Source organism: Scyliorhinus torazame, chromosome 1 (genome assembly GCF_047496885.1).
Source record: "Scyliorhinus torazame isolate Kashiwa2021f chromosome 1, sScyTor2.1, whole genome shotgun sequence".
Lineage (NCBI taxonomy): Eukaryota > Metazoa > Chordata > Chondrichthyes > Carcharhiniformes > Scyliorhinidae > Scyliorhinus > Scyliorhinus torazame.
The window spans coordinates 8,209,121-8,228,723 of NC_092707.1; the positions used below are offsets into that span (position 1 = coordinate 8,209,121).

The 19,603-nt window shown below is 50.7% G+C and overlaps 1 protein-coding gene across 2 annotated transcripts in view; it reads left to right on the forward strand.

Annotated features, from left to right (window-relative positions):
- adgrd1 (adhesion G protein-coupled receptor D1) overlaps positions 1 to 19,603 on the forward strand; it is an 850,441-nt gene that overhangs the window by 239,463 nt on the left and 591,375 nt on the right. For both annotated transcript variants that reach the window (XM_072517886.1, XM_072517956.1), the window contains one exon: positions 1,864 to 1,939. In XM_072517886.1, coding sequence (XP_072373987.1) covers positions 1,864 to 1,939 — 76 coding nt within the window. The remainder of the gene's footprint in view (positions 1 to 1,863; positions 1,940 to 19,603) is intronic.

Here is a 19,603-nt window from a genome sequence, read left to right on the forward strand (position 1 = left end):
CTGGTGTGGGTCGAAAGGTCGGCTGGCGTGGGTCGCGCAGGTCGGCTGGCGTGGGTCGCGCAGGTCGGCTGGCGTGGGTCGCGCACGTCGGCTGGCGTGGGTCGCGCAGGTCGGCTGGCGTGGGTCGCGCAAGTCGGCTGGCGTGGGTCGCGCAGGTCGGCTGGCGTGGGTCGCGCAGGTCGGCTGGCGTGGGTCGCGCAGGTCGGCTGGCGTGGGTCGCGCAGGTCGGCTGGCGTGGGTCGCGCAGGTCGGCTGGCGTGGGTCGCGCAGGTCGGCTGGCGTGGGTCGCGCAGGTCGGCTGGCGTGGGTCGCGCAGGTCGGCTGGCGTGGGTCGCGCAGGTCGGCTGGCGTGGGTCGCGCAGGTCGGCTGGCGTGGGTCGCGCAGGTCGGCTGGCGTGGATCGCGCAGGTCGGCTGGCGTGGGTCGCGCAGGTCGGCTGGCGTGGGTCGCGCAGGTCGGCTGGCGTGGGTCGCGCAGGTCGGCTGGCGTGGGTCGCGCAGGTCGGCTGGCGTGGATCGCGCAGGTCGGCTGGCGTGGGTCGCGCAGGTCGGCTGGCGTGGGTCGCGCAGGTCGGCTGGCGTGGATCGCGCAGGTCGGCTGGCGTGGGTTGCGCAGGTCGGCTGGCGTGGGTCGCGCAGGTCGGCTGGCGTGGGTTTCCTTTAGCCTGTCCATATATTGCTCTGTTCAACGATTCATCCCAGTCCCTTTTGAAAGTTCCTATCGAGCCACCCCTGCTTCTGGGGTGCATTCCAGATCACAACCCCTCGCTGCATACTCAATGGTGGGTGGGGGGGCAGCGCGGCGTTTGGGTGCGTGGTTGGGATGGGCGGGAGGGGGGAGTTCCCACCCCCGCTCCATCTCCCCGGCTTTGTGACATTTGCGGAATTTGCCGACTTGGCCGTTCGCGCCCCACTGGAATCATATGGCCGAGGGGTTAGTCGGGAGGTGGGAGGGAATATAACGTGACATTTCTCAGAGTGCGCCATTTCCTTGGGCTGAAAAAGAAACAGGCAAAGGAAGTTTAATATCCCTCACGGGACCTACGGGGTGGGAATGCGTGTCTTCCCCATGCCCCTCGCGCAGTACGGGCTCTCTCTGCTATGGGCGGGGAATCTCAATCACCCGGTGTATATCAGATCGGCCAGCATCAATCCAGGGGGACCCACTAGGGCTTGACCGGCAAGTGTCAAGCTTGCCCACGCAAACAATATATCGTTTATAAATAAAACTTTCTTCTTGTTTTTACTCGGATTCCACGTGTCCTGATTAAAGAAAGATTCTTTGCATGAGAGAGTTTGGGGTTTTACAATCCCAAACTAATCTGCTCTTGGGGTGAGAGTTAATCAACAGTCGGAACGTGTGTGCGGAATGGAAACAACGTGACCAATACCAGTGTTTGAACCAAGACAGTGAGGAGCGACAAATTAAAATGCTGCAAGCTGCTTTTCGTCCTGTTCCATCACTCACTCTGGGCTATAACTTCTGAAACTTTACGATACGGTTGGATGTTTTGGTGACTCGTGCTCTTCCTATTAAACCCTCTAATGCTGATGGATCTTTCACAAGCTTGTCTATTTTTAGTGACAGCCACCTTTGGGTGGAATTTGACAATTGGGCGTGGGAGGTAACAGCTGAATGGGATCTTCATGTGTAATACAACTGGCGTCATTGCCACAAGGCCTGACCATCAGGCCAGTTGGCACAATGGCATCCGATTAGAGTTAACATGTGGAACTACAGAAGACTGAGTGCTAATTAATAGGTGGTCAAGCGGCCACAAGACAAAATGTGCTCTCAAGGTGTGAGATGATTGCCCTTAACCTGTTGCTGTTGGATTTGTGTCTCCCTTCCCCCCCTTTGCAGCACAGATGACCATTGTGGGCTTGCTGTATCACACCATGCACCAGTACTACAAGCAAATCGAACCTCTCAACACCAAGTAAGTGAGATTCAGGGAGCCGAGCTTCCTATCCATGAGCGATGCAGGAAGGTAAGGTTTTAAATGGTGTCTGTTATGGATCTGATATTTTAGCGCTGGGCCCATTTAATCTCCTCTGCCAGTTTTTAATGGAACAGTACACATTTTACAAAGTGTACTGCCAAGGATTTGATAATCGGTCTGCGGAGGGTCATTTTGTTTCACACAACAACAGGAAAGATTGATGGGCATTCTGACGGTACATTAGGGAGTCTGGAGTTCTGTGTCAGGGCCGATATGGGAGGATCTGGAATTGGGGCCGTGCGGACCCATCGGTTTCCATTTCCCGGGTACCGTCTTGTGAACGAGACGCTGGGGGGAATTCACCCATCCCGGGCGGGGGCAGGGAATCTCGCGGGAACCAAAAAGTCGGAAATCCACCGGCAGTAAAATCTCGTTTCGATTCTCCCAATGGCGAGTTAATGGTGGGTCAGCCTTTGCCCTGGCTGGCGGCTAATTGTATTAATTTGCATTTTATGAATGCTTATTAAACCGGCTGGCCACTGGCATCCCATCAGGCATTCCAATCTTGTGTCACTCCGACGGGAAATCAGGCCGACGTCAGACCCACCCGCTGAACAGCAGCTTGCACAAGACGGTCTCCATTGGGAAGAGAGCGGTGTGCGGGTAACAAGGCCTTTCTGCCACCGTGCGGCACTGCTCCTGCCGTACGGTTCACCGGGGTGGACCGGTTCCTGCCGCCACCTCCAGGCTCCGAAGCTGCTGCTGGACCTACGGGCCCTCCCGTATCACCGAGTCGGGTCAGCGCTGTGTCTGGGGTGGGCAAGGACAGGGGTCACCATCGCCCACGCTGCCACTCACCACCGTCTGGACCGGATTGTCCAGTGTCTGGACCGGATTGTCCAGTGTCTGTCTGGACAGGATTGTCCAGTGTCTGTCTGGACAGGATTGTCCAGTGTCTGTCTGGACAGGATTGTCCAGTGTCTGTCTGGACAGGATTGTCCAGAGTCTGGACAGGATTGTCCAGTGTCTGTCTGGACCGTATTGTCCAGTGTCTGTCTGGACAGGATTGTCCAGTGTCTGTCTGGACCGGATTGTCCAGTGTCTGTCTGGACAGGATTGTCCAGTGTCTGGACAGGATTGTCCAGTGTCTGTCTGGACAGGATTGTCCAGTGTCTGTCTGGACCGGATTGTCCAGTGTCTGTCTGGACAGGATTGTCCAGTGTCTGTCTGGACAGGATTGTCCAGTGTCTGTCTGGACAGGATTGTCCAGTGTCTGGACAGGATTGTCCAGTGTCTGTCTGGACAGCATTGTCCAGTGTCTGTCTGGACCGGATTGTCCAGTGTCTGTCTGGACAGGATTGTCCAGTGTCTGTCTGGACAGGATTGTCCAGTGTCTGTCTGGACAGGATTGTCCAGAGTCTGTCTGGACAGGATTGTCCAGTGTCTGTCTGGACAGGATTGTCCAGTGTCTGTCTGGACCGGATTGTCCAGTGTCTGTCTGGACAGGATTGTCCAGTGTCTGTCTGGACAGGATTGTCCAGTGTCTGTCTGGACAGGATTGTCCAGTGTCTGTCTGGACAGGATTGTCCAGTGTCTGTCTGGACAGGATTGTCCAGAGTCTGTCTGGACCGGATTGTCCAGTGTCTGTCTGGACAGGATTGTCCAGTGTCTGGACAGGATTGTCCAGTGTCTGTCTGGACCGGATTGTCCAGTGCCTGTCTGGACCGGATTGTCCAGTGTCTGTCTGGACAGGATTGTCCAGTGTCTGTCTGGACAGGATTGTCCAGTGTCTGTCTGGACAGGATTGTCCAGTGTCTGTCTGGACAGGATTGTCCAGTGTCTGTCTGGACAGGATTGTCCAGAGTCTGGACAGGATTGTCCAGTGTCTGTCAGGACCGGATTGTCCAGTGTCTGTCTGGACAGGATTGTCCAGAGTCTGTCTGGACCGGATTGTCCAGTGTCTGTCTGGACGGGATTGTCCAGTGTCTGTCTGGACAGGATTGTCCAGTGTCTGTCTGGACAGGATTGTCCAGTGTCTGTCTGGACAGGATTGTCCAGTGTCTGTCTGGACTGGATTGTCCAGTGTCTGTCTGGACAGGATTGTCCAGTGTCTGGACAGGATTGTCCAGTGTCTGTCTGGACCGGATTGTCCAGTGCCTGTCTGGACCGGATTGTCCAGTGTCTGTCTGGACAGGATTGTCCAGTGTCTGTCTGGACAGGATTGTCCAGTGTCTGTCTGGACAGGATTGTCCAGTGTCTGTCTGGACAGGATTGTCCAGAGTCTGGACAGGATTGTCCAGTGTCTGTCAGGACCGGATTGTCCAGTGTCTGTCTGGACAGGATTGTCCAGAGTCTGTCTGGACCGGATTGTCCAGTGTCTGTCTGGACGGGATTGTCCAGTGTCTGTCTGGACAGGATTGTCCAGTGTCTGTCTGGACAGGATTGTCCAGTGTCTGTCTGGACAGGATTGTCCAGTGTCTGTCTGGACAGGATTGTCCAGTGTCTGTCTGGACCGGATTGTCCAGTGTCTGTCTGGACAGGATTGTCCAGTGTCTGGACAAGATTGTCCAGTGTCTGTCTGGACAGGATTGTCCAGTGTCTGTCTGGACAGGATTGTCCAGTGTCTGTCTGGACAGGATTGTCCAGTGTCTGTCTGGACCGGATTGTCCAGTGTCTGTCTGGACAGGATTGTCCAGTGTCAGGACAGGATTGTCCAGTGTCTGTCTGGACCGGATTGTCCAGTGTCTGTCTGGACAGGATTGTCCAGAGTCTGGACAGGATTGTCCAGTGTCTGTCTGGACCGGATTGTCCAGTGTCTGTCTGGACAGGATTGTCCAGAGTCAGTCTGGACCGGATTGTCCAGTGTCTGTCTGGACGGGATTGTCCAGTGTCTGTCTGGACAGGATTGTCCAGTGTCTGTCTGGACAGGATTGTCCAGTGTCTGTCTGGACAGGATTGTCCAGTGTCTGTCTGGACAGGATTGTCCAGTGTCTGTCTGGACCGGATTGTCCAGTGTCTGTCTGGACAGGATTGTCCAGTGTCTGGACAGGATTGTCCAGTGTCTGTCTGGACCGGTTTGTCCAGTGTCTGTCTGGACAGGATTGTCCAGTGTCTGTCTGGACAAGATTGTCCAGTGTCTGTCTGGACAAGATTGTCCAGTGTCTGTCTGGACAGGATTGTCCAGTGTCTGTCTGGACAGGATTGTCCAGAGTCTGGACAGGATTGTCCAGTGTCTGTCTGGACCGGATTGTCCAGTGTCTGTCTGGACAGGATTGTCCAGAGTCTGTCTGGACAGGATTGTCCAGAGTCTGTCTGGACAGGATTGTCCAGAGTCTGTCTGGACCGGATTGTCCAGTGTCTGTCTGGACCGGATTGTCCAGTGTCTGTCTGGACAGGATTGTCCAGTGTCTGTCTGGACCGGATTGTCCAGTGTCTGTCTGGACAGGATTGTCCAGAGTCTGTCTGGACCGGATTGTCCAGTGTCTGTCTGGACCGGATTGTCCAGTGTCTGTCTGGACCGGATTGTCCAGTGTCTGTCTGGACCGGATTGTCCAGTGTCTGTCTGGACCGGATTGTCCAGTGTCTGTCTGGACAGGATTGTCCAGTGTCTGTCTGGACAGGATTGTCCAGTGTCTGTCTGGACAGGATTGTCCACTGTCTGGACAGGATTGTCCAGTGTCTGTACAGGATTATCCAGAGTCTGTCTGGACAGGATTGTCCGGTGTCTGTCTGGACAGGATTGTCCAGTGTCTGTCTGGACAGGATTGTCCAGTGTCTGCCTGGACAGGATTGTCCAGTGTCTGTCTGGACTGGATTGTCCAGTGTCTGTCTGGACTGGATTGTCCAGTGTCTGTCTGGACAGGATTGTCCAGTGTCTGTCTGGACAGGATTGTCCAGTGTCTGTCTGGACAGGATTGTCCAGTGTCTGGACAGGATTGTCCAGTGTCTCTCTGGACTGGATTGTCCAGTGTCTGTCTGGACAGGATTGTCCAGTGTCTCTCTGGACTGGATTGTCCAGTGTCTGTCTGGACAGGATTGTCCAGTGTCTGGACAGGATTGTCCAGTGTCTGCCTGGACAGGATTGTCCAGTGTCTGTCTGGACAGAATTGTCCAGTGTCTGCCTGGACAGGATTGTCCAGTGTCTGTCTGGACTGGATTGTCCAGTGTCTGTCTGGACAGGATTGTCCAGTGTCTGCCTTGACAGGATTGTCCAGGGTCTCTCTGGACTGGATTGTCCAGTGTCTGTCTGGACAGGATTGTCCAGTGTCTGGACAGGATTGTCCAGTGTCTGCCTGGACAGGATTGTCCAGTGTCTGTCTGGACAGAATTGTCCAGTCTCTGTCTGGACAGGATTGTCCAGTGTCTGTCTGGACAGAATTGTCCAGTGTCTGTCTGGACTGGATTGTCCAGTGTCTGTCTGGACAGGATTGTCCAGTGTCTGTCTGGACAGGATTGTCCAGTGTCTGCCTTGACAGGATTGTCCAGTGTCTCTCTGGACTGGATTGTCCAGTGTCTGTCTGGACAGGATTGTCCAGTGTCTGTCTGGACAGAATTGTCCAGTGTCTGTCTGGACTGGATTGTCCAGTGTCTGTCTGGACAGGATTGTCCAGTGTCTGTCTGGACAGGATTGTCCAGTGTCTGCCTTGACAGGATTGTCCAGTGTCTCTCTGGACTGGATTGTCCAGTGTCTGTCTGGACAGGATTGTCCAGTGTCTGTCTGGACAGGATTGTCCAGTGTCTGTCTGGACAGGATTGTCCAGTGTCTGTCTGGACAGGATTGTCCAGTGTCTGGACAGGATTGTCCAGTGTCTGTCTGGACAGGATTGTCCAGTGTCTGTCTGGACAGGATTGTCCAGTGTCTGCCTGGACAGGATTGTCCAGTGTCTGCCTGGACAGGATTGTCCAGTGTCTGTCTGGACAGAATTGTCCAGTCTATGTCTGGACAGGATTGTCCAGTGTCTGTCTGGACAGAATTGTCCAGTGTCTGTCTGGACTGGATTGTCCAGTGTCTGTCTGGACTGGATTGTCCAGTGTCTGGACTGGATTGTCCAGTGTCTGGACCGGATTGTCCAGTGTCTGGACCGGATTGTCCAGTGTCTGGACCGGATTGTCCAGTGTCTGGACCGGATTGCACTGTGGGACCCATGCAGCTACCACAATGAAGGTTTGTGTGTGACCGGGTGTGCGGGGAGTGCGAGGCTGGGGGTGGGGGTGGGGGAGGAGCGGGGCTGTAGCCTGATGAAGGGGGCCATGTGGAAGGAAGGCTGTGCAAGGAGCGTGATGGGGGAAGGGGGAGGGCTCAGGCTGTCAGGCAGCGAGACAAGGTGGTCGATGAAGAAGTGAAGAATGGAAGGCAGAGGGAAAATTGAGCCGGGGGGTGGGGTTGGGCGGGGGCGGGGCTGGACCCTGGCAGAGCTGCATACAAATCTCACAAACAAGGGGGTCAAAGGGCGACCTCATTGTTTCCTGGATGGGGACATATGAAGACTCCAGAGGCAGTGGGTGGAATCCCCAAGAGCCGCAAAGGTAATGGGCTGGGGGGGCTGGTGGTTCAATCGAGGAATCATAGAATCATAGAATTTACAGTGCGGAATGAGGCCATTTGGCCCATCGAGTCTGCACCGGCCCTTGGAAAGAGCGCCCCACCGAAGCCCACACCTCCACCCTATCCCCATAACCCAGTAACCCCAGCCAACACTAAGGGCAATTTTGGACACTAAGGGCAATTTAGCATGGCCAATCCACCTAACCTGCACATCTTTGGGCTGCGGGAGGAAACCGGAGCACCCGGAGGAAACCCACGCAGACACGGGGAGAACGTGCAGACTCCGCACAGACAGCGACCCAAGCCGGGAATCGAACCCGGGTCCCTGGAGCTGTGAAGCCACAGTGCTAACCACTGTGCCACCGTGCCGTGAGAAACAGGTTTCCTCATGAGGCGGCTCACCTTTCCCCTCTGGGTTGCTGGCACCCTGCCCGCCCTGGTGAAGACAGCGGGGATAGAGTGAGAGGAGTGTGCTGGACTGGCGTTTAAATATCCCAGCTGAGGGCAGGAGGATGAATCAGCTGTCGGCCCACCAGGGGAGTCAGACAGGAACTGGCTTGTGCATAATCCAGATGCCGAATCGGGCATGGGATCCCGTCTTTCCGGCCAGTGGGAAAAGCCCGTCCTGAGCTGCCAGGCACCGCACTTAGTCTCAAAATAGGAGAATTCCTCATACTGTCCGCTTGTCCTGTCAGAAATAAACCATCGCTTGGCACAGTTTTGAAGATGAGCAGGTGCCATGGCCAATAATCAAAAGAAAAACGATCAATTCCTTTACCACATTGCTGTTTTGCAGGATATTGCTGTGCACAAATTGACTGCCTCGTTGCCTACATTATATAAGAACAAGAACATAAGAACTAGGAGCAGGAGTAGGCCATCTGGCCCCTCGAGCCTGCTCCACCATTCAATGAGATCATGGCTGATCTTTTGCGGACTCAGCTCCACTTTCCGGCCCGAACACCAGAACCCTTAATCCCTTTTTTCTTCAAAAACTATCTATCTTTATCTTAAAAACATTTAATGAAGGAGCCTCAACTGCTTCACTGGGCAAGGAATTCCATAGATTCACAACCCTTTGGGTGAAGAAGTTCCTCCTAAACTCAGTCCTAAATCTACTTCCCCTTATTTTGAGGCTATGCCCCCTAGTTCTGCTTTCACCCGCCAGTGGAAACAACCTGCCCGCATCTATCCTATCTATTCCCTTCATAATTTTATATGTTTCTATAAGATCCCCCCTCATCCTTCTAAATTCCAACGAGTACAGTCCCAGTTTACTCAACCTTTCCTTGGAATCCAACCCCTTCAGCTCTGGGATTAACCCAGTGAATCTCCTCTGCACACCCTCCAGTGCCAGTACGTCCACAATACTCCAGGTGTGGCCTCACTAACACCTTATACAATTGCAGCAGAACCTCCCTAGTCTTAAACTCCATCCCTCTAGCAATGAAGGACAAAATTCAATTTGCCTTCTTAATCACCTGTTGCACCTTTAAACCAACATTTTGCGACTCATGCACTAGCACACCCAGGTCTCTCTGCACAGCGGCATGTTTTAATATTTTATCATTTAAATAATAATTCCTTTTGCTATTATTCCTACCAAAATGGATAACCTCACATTTGTCAACATTGTATTCCATCTGCCAGACCCTAGCCCATTCACTTAGCCTATCCAAATCCCTCTGCAGACTTCCAGTATCCTCTGCACTGTTTGTTTTACCACTTATCTTAGTGTCGTCTGCAAACTTGGACACATTGCACTTGGTCCCCAACTCCAAATCATTTTTGTAAATTGTGAACAATTGTGAACAAAAGGGATAGGGATGTAAGGCAGGAATTCAGGAAGCTAGGGTGGAAACTGAGATCGAGGACAGAGTTATTATTTCTGGGTTGTTACCCGTGCCACATGATAGTGAGACGAGGAATAGGGAAAGAGAGGAGTTGAACACGTGGCTACAGGGATGGTGCAGGAGGGAGGGTTTCAGATTTCTGGATAATCATGGCTCATTCTGGGGTCAGTGGGACCTCTACAAAGGGGATAGTCTACACCTGGACCAGAGGGGTACCAATATCCTGGGGGGGAAATTGGCTAATGCTCTTCAGGAGGGTTGAAACTAGTTTAGCAGGGTCTTGGGAACCTGAATTGTAGTTCCAGTATACAGGAGGTTGAGAGTAGTGAGGTCATGAGTAAGGTTTTAAAGTTGCAGGAGTGTACCGGCAGGCAGGAAGGTGGTTTAAAGTGTGTCTTCTTCAATGCCAGGAGCATCCGGAATAAGGTGGGTGAACTTGCGGCATGGGTTGGAACCTGGGACTTCGATGTTGTGGCCATTTCGGAGACATGGATAGAGCAGGGACAGGAATGGTTGTTGCAGATGCCGGGGTTTAGATATTTCAGTCAGCTCAGGGAAGGTGGTAAAAGAGGGGGAGGGGTGGCATTGTTAGTCAAGGACAGTATTACGGTGGCAGAAAGGACGTTTGATGAGGACTCGTCTACTGGGGTAGTATGGGCTGAGGTTAGAAACAGGAAAGGAGAGGTCACCCTGTTAGGGGTTTTCTATAGGCCTCCGAAAAGTTCCAGAGATGTAGAGGAAAGGATTGCAAAGATGATTCTGGATAGGAGCGAAAGCAACAGGGTAGTTGTTATGGGGGACTTTAACTTTCCAAATATTGACTGGAAACGCTATTGTTCGAGTACTTTCAATTCTGGTCGCCACACTACCAGAAGGATGTGGAGGCTTTAGAGAGGGTGCAGAAGAGATTTACCAGAATGTTGCCTGGTATGGAGGGCATAAGCTATGAGGAGCGATTGAATAAACTCGGTTTGTTCTCACTGGAACGAAGGAGGTTGAGGGGCGACCTGATAGAGGTATACAAAATTATGAGGGGCATAGACAGAGTGGATAGTCAGAGGCTTTTCCCCAGGGTAGAGGGGTCAATTACTAGGGGGCATAGGTTTAAGGTGAGAGGGGCAAAGTTTAGAGTAGATGTACGAGGCAAGTTTTTTACACAGAGGGTAGTGGGTGCCTGGAACTCACTACCGGAGGAGGTAGTGGAGGCAGGGACGATAGGGACATTTAAGGGGCATCTTGACAAATATATGAATAGGATGGGAATAGAAGGATACGGACCCAGGAAGTGTAGAAGATTGTAGTTTAGTCGGGCAGTATGGTCGGCACGGGCTTGGAGGGCCGAAGGGCCTGTTCCTGTGCTGTACATTTCTTTGTTCTTTGTTCTTTGTACTTTAGATGGGTCTGTTTTTGTCCAATGTGTGCAGGAGGGTTTCCTGACACAGTATGTAAATAGGCCAACGAGAGGCGAGGCCATATTGGATTTGGTACTGGGTAATGAACCAGGACAGGTGTTAGATTTGGAGGTAGGTGAGCACTTTGGTCATAGTGACCACAATTCGATTAAGTTTACTTTAGTGATGGAAAGGGCTAGGTATGTACCGCAGGGCAAGAGTTATATCTGGGGGGAAGGCAATTATGATGCGATGAGGCAAGACTTAGGATGCATCGGATGGAGAGGAAAACTGCAGGGGATGGGCACAATGGAAATGTGGAGCTTGTTCAAGGAACAGCTACTGCATGTCCTTGATAAGTATGTACCTGTCAGGCAGGGAGGAAGTGGTCGAGCAAGGTAACCGTGGTTTACTAAAGCAGTCGAAACACTTGTCAAGAGGAAGAAGGAGGCTTATGTAAAAATGAGACATGAAGGTTCAGTTCGGGCACTCGAGAGTTACAAGTTAGCCAGGAAGGGCCTAAAGAGAGAGCTAAGAAGAGCCAGGAGGGGACATGAGAAGTCTTTGGCAGGTAGGATCAAGGATAGCCCTAAAGCTTTCTATAGATATGTCAAGAATAAATGAATGACTAGGGTAAGAGTAGGGCCAGTCAAGGACAGTAGTGGGAAGTTGTGCTTGGAGTCCGAGGAGATAGGAGAGGTGCTAAATGAATATTTTTCATCAGTATTCACACAGGAAAAAGACAATGTTGTCGAGGAGAATACTGAGATTCAGGCTACAAGACTAGAAGGGCTTGAGGTTCATAAGGAGGAGGTGTTAGCAATTCTGGAAAGTGTGAAAATAGACAAGTCCCCTGGGCCGGATGGGATTTATCCTAGGATTCTCTGGGGAGGAGATTGCTGAGCCTTTGGTTTTGATCTTTAAGTCATCTTTGTCTACAGGAATAGTGCCAGAAGACTGGAGGATAGCAAATGTTGTCCCCTTGTTCAAGAAGGGGAGTAGAGACAACCCCGGTAACTATAGACCAGTGAGCCTTACTTCTGTTGTGGGCAAAATCTTGGAAAGGTTTAGAAGAGATAGGATGTATAATCATCTGGAAAGGATTAATTTGATTAGAGATAGTCAACACGGTTTTGTGAAGGTTAGGTCGTGCCTCACAAACCTTATAGAGTTCTTTGAGAAGGTGACCAAACAAGTGGATGAGGGTAGAGCAGTTGATGTGGTGTGTATGGATTTCAGTAAAGCGTTTGATAAGGTTCCCCACGGTAGGCTACTGTAGAAAATACGGAGGCATGGGATTCAGGGTGATTTAGCAGTTTGGATCAGAAATTGGCTAGCTGGAAGAAGACAAAGGGTGGTGGTTGATGGGAAATGTTCAGACTGGAGTCCACTTACTAGTGGTGTACCACAAGGATCTGTTTTGGGGCCACTGCTGTTTGTCATTTTTATAAATGACCTGGAGGAGGGTGTAGAAGGATGGGTGAGTAAATTTGCAGATGACACTAAAGTCGGTGGAGTTGTGGACAGTGCGGAAGGATGTTACAAGTTACATAGGGACATAGATAAGCTGCAGCGCTGGGCTGAGAGGTGGCAAATGGAGTTTAATGCAGAAAAGTGTGAGGTGATTCATTTTGGAAGGAATAACAGGAAGACAGAGTACTGGGCTAATGGTAAGATTCTTGGCAGTGTGGATGAGCAGAGAGATCTCGGTGTCCATGTACATAGATCCCGAAAGTTGCCACCCAGGTTGAGAGGGTTGTTGAGATGGCGTACGGTGTGTTAGCTTTTATTGGTAGAGGGATTGAGTTTCGGAGCCATGAGGTCATGTTGCAGCTGTACAAAACTCTGGTGCGGCCGCATTTGGAGTATTGCGTGCAGCTCTGGTCGCCGCATTATAGGAAGGATGTGGAAGCATTGGAAAGGGTGCAGATGAGATTTACCAGAATGTTGCCTGGTATGGAGGGAAGATCTTATGAGGAAAGGCTGAGGGACTTGAGGCTGTTTTCGTTAGAGAGAAGAAAGTTAAGAGGTGACTTAGTTGAGGCATACAAGATGATCAGAGGATTGGATAGGGTGGACAGTGAGAGCCTTTTTCCTCGGATGGTGATGTCTAGCACGAGGGGACATAGCTTTAAATTGAGGGGAGATAGATATGGGACAGATGTCAGAGGTAGGTTCTTTACTCAGAGAGTAGTAAGGGCGTGGAATGCCCTGCCTGCAACAGTAGTGGACTCGCCAACACTAAGGGCATTCAAATGGTCATTGGATAGACATATGGACGATAAGCGAATAGTGTAGATGAGCTTTAGAGTGGTTTCACAGGTCGGCGCAACATCGAGGGCCGAAGGGCCTGTACTGCGCTGTAATGTTCTATGTTCTATGTTCTATGACACATTGGAATGTCTGAGATTGCGGAAGGTGCTATTTAAATACAAGTTCATTTGTTTTATTTTTTGCTGTTTACTCAATCCGATCCATTTCCGATTCTCTGCGATGGCCATTTTTAAAATCTTTCGTCTTAAGCAGCTTTGCAGATGTCGGGATTGGTTCACCAAAGTAATTGCTCCAGAATCCACCATGCACTTCACAATTCTCAATTTGAAATAAAAGTGCAAACTTAATTTCTCCGCACAGCGTCCCTTTCCCCATTTCTGTTCTCTTTTATTCTTAAATTAACAATTTTTTGTCTAATTAAACTTTTTTATTCGTCTATCTTCTTTAACAGTAAGAAGTCTTACAACACCAGGTTAAAGTTCAACAGCTTTGTTTCAAATCACTAGATTTCGGAGCACTGCTCCTTTTTGAGGTGAATGTGAGGAAGGAGCAGTGCTCCGAAAGCTAGTGATTCAAAACAAACCTGTTGGACTTTAACCTGGTGTTGTAAGACTTCTCACTGTGCTCACCCCGTCCAACGGCGGCATCTCCACATCATGGGCGAAGTTCTCCGTAATCGGCGCGATGTCCGCCGACCGGCACCAAAAACGGCGCAAATCAGTCGGGCATCGCGTCGCCCCAAAGGTGCGGAATCCTCCGCACCTTGACCGGCCGAGCCCTCACCCTGAGGGGCTAGGCCTACGCCGGACTGATTTCCGCCCCGCCCGCTGGCGGGAAAGGCCTTTGGTGCCCCACCAGCTGGCGCGGAAATGACATTGTCGGGCGGCGCATGCGCGGGAGCGACAGCGGTCGCTCACGGCATCCCCGCGCATACGCAGTGGAGGGGATCTCTTCCGCCTCTGCCATGGTGGAGACCGTGGTGAAGGCGGAAGGTAAAGAGTGCCCCCACGGCACAGGCCCGCCCGTGGATTGGTGTGCCCCGATCGCGGGCCAGGCCACCGTGGGGGCACCCCCCGGGGCCAGATCGCCCTGCGCACCCCCCAGGACCCCGGAGCCCGCCCGCGCCACCTTGTCCTGCCGGTAAGAGAGGTGGTTTAATTCACGCCGGCGGGACAGGCATTCTAGCAGCGGGACTTCGGCCCATCCGGGCCGGAGAATATCGGGAGGGGGGGGGCCCGCCAACCGGCGCGCCGCGATTCCCGTCCCCGCCAAATATCCGGTGCCGGAGAATTCGGCAACCGGCGGCGGCGGCATTCACGCCAGCCCCCGGCGATTCTCCGACCCGGCGGGGGTCGGAGAATCTCGTCCCATATCTTTTTTAAGAGGAGAAGCACATTCGAACTTGCCACTGGTCTGATTCCCTCGTTTCCCAGTTCCCATTATTGGTTTGGAGATTACTTGGATCCACGTATAATCTCTGGAGTTGGACTATTCCAAAGCTCTCCTGGTGGCCTCCAACCTTGCTCCCTTTGGACACTTGATTCTCCCAAAATTCTCCCACCCTGTGTTTTAACTAGCACCAAGTCCTCTTGGTCCATCATCTCTGCTCTCGCTGGCCCTAATTGGCTCTTACCGAAGCAACGCCTCAATTTAAAATTCATGCCCTTCTTTTCAAATCGCCCCTTAACACTTTGCCCCCTTCCTATCTCTGTGACCCCCTCCAGCCCCTCAGCCCTCTGACATCTCTGTGCTCCACTCATTCATTCTGTGACCATCCCTGATTTAACCGCTCCACCATTGACAGCCGTGCCTTCAGCAGCCTGGGTTCCAAGCTCTTGGATTCCCTCCCTAAACCTCTGTGCTGCCTTGTCCCTGCTTCAACTCGCTCCTTCACACCTCGCTCTTTCGACTCCCAAGACTACAACCAGTTTATACCCTGCTGCATCCTCTGACAATCCTCGTCACTATCCGCAACTCCATCAATTTTTGTGTCGTCTTCCAACTTACTAATCAGACCAGCTACATTTTCTTCCAAATCATTTATATACACCACGAACAACAAAGGCTCCCGAACTGATCCCTGTGGAACGCCGCTAGTCACAGCCTTCCATTCAGAAAAGCACCATTCTACTGCTACCCTCTGTCTTCTGTGCCCAAGCCAGTTCTGTATCCAACGTGCCAGCTCTCCTCTGATCCCATGTGACTCCACCTTTTGTACCAGTCTACCGTGAGGTACCTTGTCAAAGGATTTACTGAAGTCCATGTACACAACATCTACTGCCTTCCCCTCATCTATCATCTTTGTCACTTCCTCGAAGAACTCGATCAAATTAGTGAGGCACGACCTTCCCTTCACAAAACCATGCTGTCCATCACTAATAAACATTTGTTCCCAAATGTGAGGAAGTCTTATCTCTAAGAATCTTTTCCAATAATTTCCCTACCACTGACGTAAGACATGTGGGAATCCCACCACCTGCAGGTTCACCTCCAAGTCACTCACCATCCTGACTTGGAAATATATCACCCCTCCTTCATGGGGTCAAAATCCTGTATCGTCCTCTCTGACAGCACAGTGGGTGTCCCTACATCCCATCGACTGCAGCAGTTCAGGAAGGTAGCTCAACACAGTTTTTGGTGGGATAATACAGGAGGGAGATGGAGAACCTAGTGCAGTGGTGCAGCGACACCAATCTCTCCCTCAATGCCAGCAAAACTAAAGAGCTGGTCATTGACTTCAGGAAGCAAAGTACTGTACACACCCCTGTCAGCATCAACGGGGCCGAGGTGGAGATGGTTAGCAGTTTCAAATTCCTAGGGGTGCACATCTCCAAAAATCTGTCCTGGTCCACCCACGTCGACGCTACCACCAAGAAAGCACAACTGCGCCTATACTTCCTCAGGAAACTAAGGAAATTTGGCAGGTCCACATTAACCCTTACCAACCTTTACAGATGCACCATAGAAAGCATCCTATCAGGCTGCATCACAGCCTGGTATGGCAACTGCTCGGCCCAGGACCGCAAGAAACTTCACAGAGTCGTGAACACCGCCCAATTCATTCACACGAGCCTGCCTCCCATCCATTGACTCCATCTACACCTCCCGCTGCCTGGGGAAAGCGGGCAGCATAATCAAAGACCCCTCCCACCCGGCTTACTCACTCTTCCAACTTCTTCCATCGGGCAGGAGATACAGAAGTCTGTGAACTCGCACGAACAGACTCAAAGACAGCTTCTTCCCCACTGTCACCAGACTCCTAAACAACCCTCTTATGGACTGGCCTCATTAACACTACACCCTGTATGCTTCATCCGATGCCGGTGCTTATGTAGTTACATTGTATATGTTGTGTTGCCCTATTAAGTATTTTCTTTTCTTCCCTTTTCTTCCCATGTACTTAATGATCTGTTGAGCTGCTCGCAGAAAAATACTTTTCACTGTACCTCGGTACACGTGACAATAAACAAATCCAATCCACCAACTTCACAAGGGGCAATTAAGGATGGACAATAAATGTTGACCTGACCAGAGATACCCACATCCCGTGAACGAATAAAGAAAGCCGGTCAATGAAGAGAGATTTTCTCTTATGTAATAGTGATTCACTGGTGTTGTCCTGATGTCAAAGAGACACAGCCTGAGTGAGGCACATCCAGAGTGGGAATTTGAAACTTGGTAATTTGGTGCAGTGAGGTAACCAGGAAAGGTAAGTGGTTAATCTAATTGTGCTGTTTTTCAGTTAAAAGTGCAGTGTAGATTAGTGTCTGATTGGCTGAAGCTGCCCCCGCCCTAATTGCTGAGAGGCAGTTATCTGGCAGTCACCTGAGGCCTGTTAAGGGGCACAAAGGTACACATTGTATTCTTCTCTTTGAAGTTTAAGTAGTGTGAGTCATACTAAAGTCTGTATAAAAGACAGACAGAAAGCGCACTCAGTAAGTGTTGCGCAGGTCAAAGAGACACAGCCTGAGAGAGTGAGAGAGACACATCCAGAGTGGGGAATTTGAAACTTGGTAATTTGGTGCAGTGAGGTAACCAGGAAAGTTTCGGGAGCCGTTCGGAGGAGGAGGAGCAGTCTCTGAGAGTATAAAAACCTAACGGTAACTTCCTGATTTCCAGTTTTTTTTTTCAAAAGTGACGTCAGAGGGAAGCTGTGATCTGATTGGTTGATAGCAAATCTGCCCCAAATTTATAAAAAACACAGCTAAACTCGTAAACTTAAATTAAACTAATTAATTAATTAGAGATGGCTGGTCAGGTGATGTGCTTGAGCTGCTTGATGTGGGAGCTGGCAGATCCCATTGCGAGCTGCAGCGACCACATCTGCAGTAAGTGTTAGCTGCTCGAAGAGCTCTGGCTCAGAGTTGATGAGCTGGAGTCTGAGCTTCAAACACTGAGGCACATCCGGGAGGGGGAGACTTACCTGGACACTGTGTTTCAGTAGGCAGTCACACCTGTCAGAGTAAGTAGTTTAAATCCTGCCAGTGGCCAGGGACAGCAGGGTGTGACTGCAAGTCAGGCAGGTAAAGGGAACCAGCAGTCAGGAACTCAGGAGCCTCAGCCCTTGACCCTGTCCAACAGGTATGAGGCACTTGCTCCCTGTGTGGATGGCGAACAGGGCTGCAGGAAGGATGAGTCAGCTGACCAAGGCACCATGGTTCAGCAGGCCATTCAAGGGGAGGGAGCAAATAGGCAAGTTGTAGTTGTAGGGGATTCTATTATCAGGGGGATAGATAGTATCCTTTGTGAGCAGGATAAAGAGTCCCGCATGGTATGTGCTAGGATGCGGGACATCTCTGACCGGCTTGAAAGGATACTGGAGAGGGAGGGGGAGGATCCAGTTGTTGTGGTCCATGTCGGTACCAACAACAAAGGCAAGTCTAGAAAAGAGGACCTGTTTAGAGATTGTAAAGAGCTAGGATTCAAATTAAAAAACAGGTCCTCAAGGGTCATAATCTCCGGATTACTGCCCGAGCCACGTGCAAATTGGCATAGGGAGGCAAGAATCAGGGAAGTTAACACGTGGCTGAAAGAGTGGTGTGGGAAAGGGGGGTTCCTTTTCATGGGACACTGGCATCAGTTTTGGGACAGGGGGGACCTATACCGTTGGGATGGTCTCCACCTGAACCGAGCTGGGACCAGTGTTCTGGCGAAAAGAGTAAATAGGGTGGTCAATAGGACTTTAAACTAGAGATTGAGGGGGAAGGGAAAGTCAGGGAACCAAGAGGTGAAGTAATCAGTGGGAAGCGTAGCTGCTTAGGAATACAAAAAAGCACAAAAAGACAGAACTCAGGAGAGGTTACGATAGTCCCCATCCCACAAAATATGACACAGTGTATGGAAAGGCTCAGTAAACCAAGGTCCACCACACTAAGAAAACAAAAAGGGACGGTCAATAGAGAATTAAAGGTGCTATATTTAAATGCGCGCAGTGTACGGAACAAGGTAGATGAGCTTGTGGCCCAGATTGTGACTGGCAGGTATGATGTGGTAGGCATCACAGAGACGTGGTTGCAGGGGGTTCAGGACTGGCATTTAAACATCCAGGGATTCAGAACCTATCGAAAAGACAGAGAGGTGGGCAGAGGGGGTGGGGTTGCCTTGTTAATTAGGAATGAAATTAAATCAATAGCACTAAACGGCATAGGGTCAGATGATGTGGAGTCTATGTGGGTAGAGTTGAGGAACCACAAAGGCAAAAAAACCATAATGGGAGTTATGTACAGGCCTCCTAACAGTGGTCAGGACCGGGGGCACAAAATGCACCACGAAATAGAAAGTGCATGTCAGAAAGGCAAGGTCACAGTGATCATGGGGGACTTCAATATGCAGGTGGACTGGGTAAATAATGCTGCCAGTGGACCCAAGGAAAGGGAATTCATTGAATGTTTACAGGAGGGCTTTTTGGAACAGCTTGTGATGGAGCCCACGAGGGGACAGGCCATTCTGGACTTCGTGTTATGTAATGAGCCAGACTTGATTAAAGATCTTAAAGTAAGGGAACACTTAGGAGGCAGTGATCATAATATGGTAGAATTCAATCTCCAATTTGAAAGAAAGAAGGTAGAATCAGATGTAAAGGTGTTACAGTTAAATAAAGGTAACTACAGGGGCATGAGGGAGGAACTGACGAAAATCGACTGGGAGCAGAGCATAGTGGGAAAGACAGTAGAACAGCAATGGCAGGAGTTTCTGAGGACACAGTACAGAGGTTCATCCCAAAGAAAAGAAAGGTTATCAGAGGGGGGAATTAGGCAGCCATGGATGAAAAAGGAAGTTAGGGAATGCATCAAAGCAAAAGAGAAAGCCTATAATGTGGCAAAGAGTAGTGGGAAGTCAGAAGATTGGGAAGGCTACAAAAACAAACAGAGGATAACAAAGAGAGAAATAAGGAAAGAGAGGATCAAATATGAAGGTAGGCTAGCCAGTAACATTAGGAATGATAGTAAAAGTTTCTTTAAATACATTAAAAACAAACGGGAGGCAAAAGTTGACATTGGGTCGCTCCAAAATGACGCTGGTAATCTAGTGATGGGAGACAAGGAAATAGCTGAGGAACTAAATAAGTACTTTGCGTCAGTCTTCACAGTAGAAGACA